The sequence below is a fragment of the Amphimedon queenslandica genome, unplaced genomic scaffold, assembly GCF_000090795.2.
Source record: "Amphimedon queenslandica unplaced genomic scaffold, v1.1 AMPQUscaffold_13332, whole genome shotgun sequence".
Lineage (NCBI taxonomy): Eukaryota > Metazoa > Porifera > Demospongiae > Haplosclerida > Niphatidae > Amphimedon > Amphimedon queenslandica.
The window spans coordinates 30,856-39,673 of record NW_003546432.1 but is presented as its reverse complement, the minus strand read 5'-3'; the positions used below and the strand labels follow the sequence as shown (position 1 = coordinate 39,673).

Here is an 8,818-nt window from a genome sequence, read left to right as displayed (position 1 = left end):
TGTAAATCAGGTTAGAACTGCTGCCTCCAGGTAAGACTACTGACTGGAGGTAATTTGTATCAGTAACACCAGTAGTACATACTTGGTAGCAGTTACCTAATAATAAAATACCAGTAAATACACAAGTACAAATTTGCAATTGTTACCTGTTGGAGGAATCATCAAGATGTGTCTTAATAAAGAGAGAGAGTAAAAGAGGAGGAGTAAAGCAATAAGAGACAGAGCTGCAGGCAGTTTAGATGTCTTCTCTCCTGATGTAGTACTGCCTGACTTGCTGTCTACTGCAGCTTTGAATGAGTGAGAGTGGCGGCCATTAACTGGTCTACCAGAGGCAGCTTGACAGTAGTTCCACAGTCCAATACTTGCTCTCCATCGAGAGACATCAATCATCTTGTACTATAGTATGGAGGACAATGAGAAAGTTAAGTAACTATTTTAGAAACCACACTAAAAAGGCAGAGCTTCAAGGTAGAAACCAGCAGAAGCCTTCAAGAGTTTGAATGGCAGCAAGCTTTAGTATAGGAAGTAACAGAAGCTATACATGTACTAGTATAAAGGATGAGTATGTGTGTGGTATATAGCACCTCATGAAACTACTTATTGGAACACACCAATAACACTGAATATCATTATCAACAATGATTATAATCAATAGAACAATACTGATTGTAGATCTACTATTTTTTATAACAAATAAATATAACTCTAAATTCATTTAATTATCTGTGTGTTGGATGAATAGAGCACTTACTATTAAAGGAAAACAACACATTACAAGCTCTTCACTGGGCATATCTGATAACCTACCATCATCACTGAATATACCGTATAGCCGGAAAATTTGGTGGAGAATTAAATTTGGCGGATTGGCAGTTCAAAATAAAACCACCAATATTATAACCACCAATAATAATTGCAATTTTATGGGCGGGTTGATTATACTAAAAATGGCAGTATTTCTCACTATTTCAGTCACAAAGTCAAGACTGTGGGCAAAGACTGCCAAGGAGCAGCTTGAAGAAGAGCTGAGTGTGCTTAAAGAAAAGACAAGATAGTCAACCGCCAATATTATATTTAGACAGTTTTGATGCAAAACCGCCAAAGTTTTAGACCGCCAAATTTTCCGGCGATATGGTAGTAGATGTGATCACACACCAGACTGACTGGTCTACAGATAGTAGGAAATTGGATGAATAAAAAAAACTGATGATATCACTCCTTCAACATATCAAAAGATTACACTGTCTGATACTACATGAACCATACCCACCACCACATCTTCTGTTTCTCTCTCATCACGGTCTACATACACTTACTTTTACCCTTAAACACAACTGAGAGTGCTGAACTATTTAATATTCTACAAACTAATATATATATATATATATATATATATATATATATATATATAGGGTATACTTAAAACTCTGAATGTTGTGATAAATGGAGTAAGAACGTCATGTACCTACTGTTACTAACACAAACCACTACCAATAGTGGAGCTGAAGACGAAAGGTTAATTGAATAGTTAAAGGAACACGATTATTTTTTGCATTGTATAATTATTCTTGTTTCCTTTCCTAGCTTAGATGACATCAATTTTTAATTTCATGATTGGCCTTCATTAGATGTAGTATTAAATTAATGTACAGTACATGTACTTGTAACAGTTTTTAAATAATAAAAAGCATGAAATGGCAGTGGAGAACATAAATGAAGAAATAAACTTAATGCAAGACAGTAATAATTTGCTATAGCAATGTTTAAATAAATACTTCAACTTTTGTCCTCTGGTTTCTGTTATGTCTCAGGATACATCTTGTCAATTTCATCTTTATATTTCTTAGCAGTGACACTTCTCTTCAGTTTCATTGTTGAAGTTAGTTCATTTCCTTCAATACTGAACTCAGCTGGTAGTATAGTGAACTTCTACATTTTCAATAATAATAATACAATTTAAAAACAGAACAATAAATGTACATAAAACAGGATTTATTGGCAAGGGATTAAATTTTTGAAATTTCTTAAAAACCTTTTTTGTGGATGAAAATCCAAATGCAATTTACTACTAATAAATCCAAATATTACTACACAGTTATATGTACACATGCAAATAAAGAATATATTATACAATAGATCTACCTGAACACGTGCAGCTCTACTGATTGCCCTCTCATTAGCTCTCTCCATTCCTTCTTGTATCAACTGCTTAACAATATCATCATCTTTAGCTTCAGTAACTACATGTATTACATGAATATGTATTGAGAGAGAAAGAGAGAGAGAAGGGGGAAAGTATAATGACATTATATAGATATTAGTATCTGTATTGTACATAAATTATTCTAAAAAATTAATCACTTCACCCTTTCATTTGATGGTACGGTGTGGGTATAATAAGCTACATAAAGTTCATGAGCATTTTTACTAATAATAAGGTAATACTGATCTAAGGCTAACCAGTAGTAGATTGGGAGTTGAACTGAGACAACATGTTTACAACAAGAAGAGATAATTCATCAGTTGGGGCAAGATTCTCATCAAACTGCATGAGGAGAGAAGAAAAGAGAGAGGGAGAGAGATGATTAGGAGCAGAAGAGGAGAGGAGAATAAGGAAGAGAAGGGAAAAGGAAAGTGAGAAAGATATACATAGTTTGTTGTACTTTTATAAAGTTTCATTTACTTTAACACGTAGAGTGACCAGCATTGTTAGATATTTCCTATCATCTCCAACCAACATTACATTACTAATGATAGGGACCTCCTCTTTAATACACTAATAATAAAATGATGTACAATAGAAAATTGTATCATTAAAATAAATATTTCAAACAAAAATGTGTACATACATGAGGATGAGTAAAAGAAAGAGTAGGATTTCCCACAAAGAATGCTAAGTGAGTTCAACAGCATAAAAAGCCTCATAGTAGCATATGGAGCAAATTCAAAAATTCATAAAATATCACAAATTTGATCGGAACCAACTTAAACTTTCGACGCAATATAAATACATATGCATCAGATAAAATTATAAAAATTGAAAATTTTTTTCTTTTCAATTTTGGCAAAATTTGGCAAATGACCCTGTACTGTAGTACAGTGGCTTTGGCCTGATTTTGGAGCAGCTTAAAAAATTTATAAAAAATCTAATTTTGATTCAAACCAGCTCAAACTTTTTACGCAACATAAGTACATGCATATGCATCAGAAAAGATTATTAAAATGGAGAATTCTCTCTTTTTCATTTTTGAAAAAATTTGGCCAATGACACTGCACTATAGTACAGGGACTTTTGGCCAACTTTTGAGCTGAAAAACCAAAAAATTTGTAGGAAACCCAAAGAGAGAGAGAGAGAAAGGAATAGAAAAAACATATGGTACATGTGTTACTCATATTACATCTTCAATAGGAACTGGTGCAATATTCTCTCCTCCTTTAGTTATTATTAACTCTTTCTTGCGACCAGTAATATAATAAAAACCTAACAATAAATACATGTAATCAATACATTATTAATAATAATTAGTGTGACATAGAAAAAATAGATACATCAGAGTAGGGACAGTATAGTCTCTCTTAATGGACACTCTCTATAGTGTACACCTCCATTTAAAGGACAGCACCTAGTGTACCAATTACATTCCTTACTGTATAAAATAACCTCCCCATAAAGGACACCTCTGTATAACAGAGACATTTTCTTGACCCAAAGTGTCCATTATATAGAGGCTACACTGCATACAGAGAGGTCTTCTTTATGTAAAGGTTATTTTATACAGTAAGGAATGTAATTGGTACACTAGGTCCTGTCCGTTAAATGGGATGTACGCTATAGAGAGTGTCCATTAAGAGAGACACTATACATACTAAAGTACTTACCATCTCCATCAACTCTCCCAATGTCTCCTGAGTGCAACCATCCTTCATCATCAAGTGCTTCCTTTGTCTTCTCCTCGTTGTCAAGGTATCCCATAAATATGTTACGCCCACGGAAACAAATCTCGCCATCTCCAGTCTCTGGATCGGGATCAAATATCTTAAGTTCTACTCCATTTAATGCCCGACCAACTGAGATTGGTTTATAATTATCTAAAGAATTTAAGAGGTAAAGAGAATAGATTTTATAGTAATTAAATTTTTAGCTATAGTTATATACATGTACAATAAAGTTGGGTTCGAATGCTGTACATGTATAAAACCTCATTAAAAATAAATAAACAGCATAAACTTGCTCAAACTTTCAACGTAACATACATGTACATGTATATGATCTACAACTACATGAACATGTGTATGTGTACATGCATGTACATGTACATGTACATAAAATTGATGATTATTTTCAATTAATAAAAGGTCACATTTGGACTGCTACAACTGCCAATAATGTAGCTAAAATAAAAAAGGCTAAAAAGCACACAAAACTATTATTATTATTAATACATGTATTTCAATAACATTTGCTAAATATACATTTACTGTACATGTACATGTGTACATGTATACTCATTTACCCGGAGTGTTTATGGTGACTACTGCAGAAGTTTCAGACATTCCATAAACTTGGAGTAACGCAATATCAAAACCAGCATAGAAATCAATCACTGATTTAGGCAACGGGGCAGCCCCTGAAACCTGTAGAAATAATTAATTACATACTGCATACTGTAGCTAGCAATTTGGAAGCAAAAATTAAAAAAATTCAGCCTTTTGCGACACTATTTTGTACAATTTTGTGCATGCTCAATGGTACCATGGCCAAAAATATGCCAAATTAAAACCTGAAAATTAGCAAAGTTTTGCTATTTGCTAAATTCCTCTCGAAATTTATTGTACATGTAGCAATGTTTTATTATGATGACTTACACAAAGTCTGCATTGATCGAGTCCAAGCTTCTCTCTCAGATTTTTAAAAACAAGTCTAAATGAAACGGATAACTATTTAAAGATGATGATAATACTGATTACATGAACAGTGCTGTAAAATCAATGTTTTAGTATTCTAAAACAGTGCATGATCTAAAATGCCTTGGGTATTTTTCACAAATCAGCCATTTAAAAAACGGCCATAACTTGAAAAATTGAAGTCGGAATCAGCTGAAACTTTCTATACAGCATAAGGACATCAATACGTATCAAAAAAGTAATAAAAATTTGGAGTAATTTTGGAGCCATTTTTTTGAAAAAACCATGGGCTATCCTTGGGTATTTTTTACGAATTGGCCATTTAAAAAAAGTTGGCCATAACTTGAAAAATTGAAGTCAGAATCAGCTCAAACTTTCTATACAGCATAAGGACATCAATATGTATCAGAAAATGTAATAAAAATTTGGGGTGATTTCAGAGCCATTTTCAGAAAAAACCATGGGCTATAGCCTTGGGTATTTTTCACAAATCGGCCATTTTTAAAAAACGACCATAACTTGAAAAATTGAAGTCAGGATCAGCTCAAACTTTCTATACAGCATAAGTACATCAATATGTATCAGAAAATGTAATTAGTATCGGAGATTTCGGAGCCATTTCAATAATAGAATTCCCCATTGTATGTAAACTACAGTGTACATAATGTATATAATGTATAGTTGTGAACATTCCTCACCTGTTAGCCACTCTATATCCAAGTACAGAGCTGGCACGCCCCCTAACCCTGTTCTCTTGTCTCCTCCTACCAACTCTCTATAATAAACAAACCATGTGACTATCATGTGACTATCATGTGATCTCCTAGTCCTTACCATTGATTTCTTTAAGATATATTTCTTGAATCCTCGGACGAGATCAAATTGAGCATCAATGGCTTCCTTGAATTTCTCCCAAACCCTCGGGACAGCAATGACTATTGTAGGATGTATTTCCTAAAGAAGTCCAAATAAAGTATAATTATACTTAAAGTACTATTGTACACTGTAGTGACTGTACATTCTATAGTATGAAACACATGCATACATGTACATGTACATGTACATGTCATAAGCAGTACAGTATGCATATAAGACATCAATGTGATTATTACAAGTACATATCACAGTATACAGTACATACATTATTACATAGATACCATATAGTGGGTAATTTTTGACTGATGCTTACTTTCGTCTGTTTCGTTGCTATTAATTCTGAACGAAAATTAATTCTGAAGATAGGCATGACCATAATAAATTATTAATAACATGATAACAAGCATGGATGGCCTTGAAAACGGTGTTCACCTTCTAAAGAATCTCTTCCAGACCCTACAGGACCAGGGGACTTCTTTCTAATGCTGTCAGTCCTACAGATGCTAGTGAAGACATAAGATCAATTATTTTTGTCTAGTCGAAAATAAAACCAACGAATTTTTATTCTAAAGTCATTTCTGGTTTCAGTCGAAATTTTCAACCACCGAAAATTACCCGCTATACGGTATACGTGTATATTGTCTCATAGATATCACATGTGCTGTACATTATATTACAGTAAACAGTACACAGTATGTGTTAGTACCAGTAGTGTGTCCCTCAGTGTTCCTTTGAGAGCGTCAGGTTGAGCAAAACAAACTAAAGTACCAGAGATTGCTGGGTTGATCACGTCAGACATTAGACCAGCAATATGACTCAAGGGAAGGAAACTGACAATCCTATCCTCCTATAGTGTATAACAAATACCAGAAACACTAACAATACATGTATATACAATGTAAATAAATAGATATATATTGTACATGTACATGTGAATGCTTGTGTATAATACAAATCAAGAGAAGTAAACTTATAAATTCTCCTATCTGAGAGAGATACTGGTCTAGTTACATTTTTATGGTTATACATGTATAAAGGAGTAAATATAATACACGTACATTTGTACATACATGTATGTGTACAAAATATAATACATGTGTACATGCGTGTATACATTTATATGCTTGAATGTTAATGTCAGCTAATGTACAGTATAGTACAAGATATAGTACAGTATAGAGGGAGAGAGAGGGGGGAGGGGAGAGAGGAATGAAGAGGAGGTGGTGTGCATGAACAATTGAACATAAAAGGATACTAACTGGAGTGATATTGAAGTTTCTGTTCATGCCTTTACTGACAAAAATAATGTTATCATGAGAGAGCATGACACCCTATGGAATCAATAAAGAAATGAAAAAATTAAATACAATTACATCATTTACATGCACTGTAATCACAAAAACCCAGAGTTGAACTAGCAACCTTACATTCTGAAACTGAAGATGAACAATAAAGCTATTTTGACCATTCTAAACACAGGTGTACATAATACTGTGATAATAAGTGTATCTATAATGGTAATATATTAGTGATAGGCATTTATTTGAGTAGAGCCCCTATTTGAGGAAAAAGCATATGATTTTTAAATTGTAATTGCCATGGAATCAACAACCATGCACTATAAGAACCTCATTCTTGTAAACTCACACATGTACATGTACATGTATGTGTAATTAAACTATAATAATAATATTAAAATTAAAGTGTACATCAATTGTAGTAATAGTACACATACTTTAGGAGGTCCAGTGGTGCCTGATGTGTATACGAGAGTGGCACAGTGTCCTGGTTTAATGGCTGACACTCTATCACTTAACACATCATCCTTCACATCCTATTAATGAATAAATGGAAAACATAATACAATTAATTACTACATGACAAAATGCCTCTATTTTTATAATTGTTCTCAAATCAGCTCAGACTTAATATCAATATGATAGGTATACATATACATGTACAAGTATACATGTAGGGTCTTTGGACAAAATTTGAATGATTTTAAAATCAAAATCAGCATACTGTATAGCTGGAAATATTTGCTGGAATTTAATTTTGCTGTTTGCTGTTCATCATAAAAATGCACAATTTAATTCCGCAAAGCATTATAAGTAATGGGTGTATCAACAGTACACGCCTACACCAGCAAAATTAAATTCCACAAACATTAAAAATAGCTATATTGGTACAAAATCGCAAAATATAATTCCCGCAAACTTTTCCAGCTATACAGTATATAGCAAAAATTGGTTTTTCTGATCAAACAAAATAAGTCATATTTAATGGTACCATATCCTACTATACAGGCCATTATCATCCCATGCATATTTCATCCCATCATGGATCAGTTAAGAGGCAGTGAGACACAATAAATAGCAAAATAAAGTGAAGAATTGATCATAAGTAAACTAATGCTACCAGTCAAAGTATTATTAAATAATTTATGAACCATAGCAGCATCTTATGGTAAAATGTTTAGACTGAGATATAGATTAATAACTGTTAGTATATGCACCATAGAGGAACACATTCAAGCATATATTATGTGTTTGTAGGTACATTGTACATTTACATGCTAGGACAATACAATACCATAGCATCATGTACATGTACTAGGAACAATTGAGCTGCTTTTGTGTGTGTAAATGAATAATTGATCAAAATATACTGTACATGTCTTGATAAGTAATAATAATTTTAATCCATGGCTATTTCCCCTTAGCTAGTGTTTCTCTCTCTCTCTCCCCTCTTCCTCCCTCCCTCTCTCTCTCTTTCTCTCTCCCTCTCTCCCCCCTCCCTCTCTCTTTCTCTCTCTCTCTCACTCTCTCTCCCTCCCTCTCTCTTTCTCTCCCCTCCCTCCCTCCCTCTCTCTCACCTTTCCCAGCTCCATGAATTCCTCCCAGGCTATTACTCCTTTCTCTCTCATTTCAGTATCCAATGGCTCCTCAGTCTCAGGGAGATACTTCACTATCTTCTTCAAAAGAGGCAAACTATCCTTTATCTATAAATTACCAACAACATAATAATAACAATATAA

The 8,818-nt window shown here is 33.5% G+C and overlaps 1 protein-coding gene across 1 annotated transcript; it reads right to left on the bottom strand.

Annotated features, from left to right (window-relative positions):
- Positions 1–1,670: 1,670 nt before the first annotated feature.
- On the bottom strand, positions 1,671–8,791 carry LOC105313264 (long-chain-fatty-acid--CoA ligase ACSBG2-like). The gene is made up of 14 exons (XM_019998248.1): positions 8,657–8,791; positions 7,517–7,615; positions 7,041–7,112; positions 6,488–6,628; positions 5,740–5,859; positions 5,604–5,680; positions 4,867–4,921; positions 4,515–4,635; positions 3,880–4,089; positions 3,399–3,481; positions 2,684–2,776; positions 2,461–2,545; positions 2,143–2,240; positions 1,671–1,929 (listed from the first exon to the last, which is right to left on the bottom strand). Exons 1-14 carry the CDS (start codon positions 8,705–8,707, stop codon positions 1,801–1,803), a joined length of 1,434 nt encoding a protein of 477 aa, XP_019853807.1. The 5' UTR covers positions 8,708–8,791; the 3' UTR covers positions 1,671–1,800.
- Between the last annotated feature and the right edge of the window lie 27 nt (positions 8,792–8,818).

What these genes read in the sequence shown, in the direction of transcription:
- LOC105313264 (XM_019998248.1), bottom strand. Translation starts at nt 8,707, where the DNA reads ATGAGAGAGAAAGGAGTAATAGCCTGGGAGGAATTCATGGAGCTGGGA. An exon ending in GCACCACTGGACCTCCTAAA is followed by an intron (nt 7,113 to 7,516) that starts GTATGTGTACTA and finishes TTGATTCCATAG; the next exon opens with GGTGTCATGCTCTCTCATGA. An exon ending in TGGGAGAGTTGATGGAGATG is followed by an intron (nt 3,482 to 3,879) that starts GTAAGTACTTTA and finishes ATTTATTGTTAG; the next exon opens with GTTTTTATTATATTACTGGT.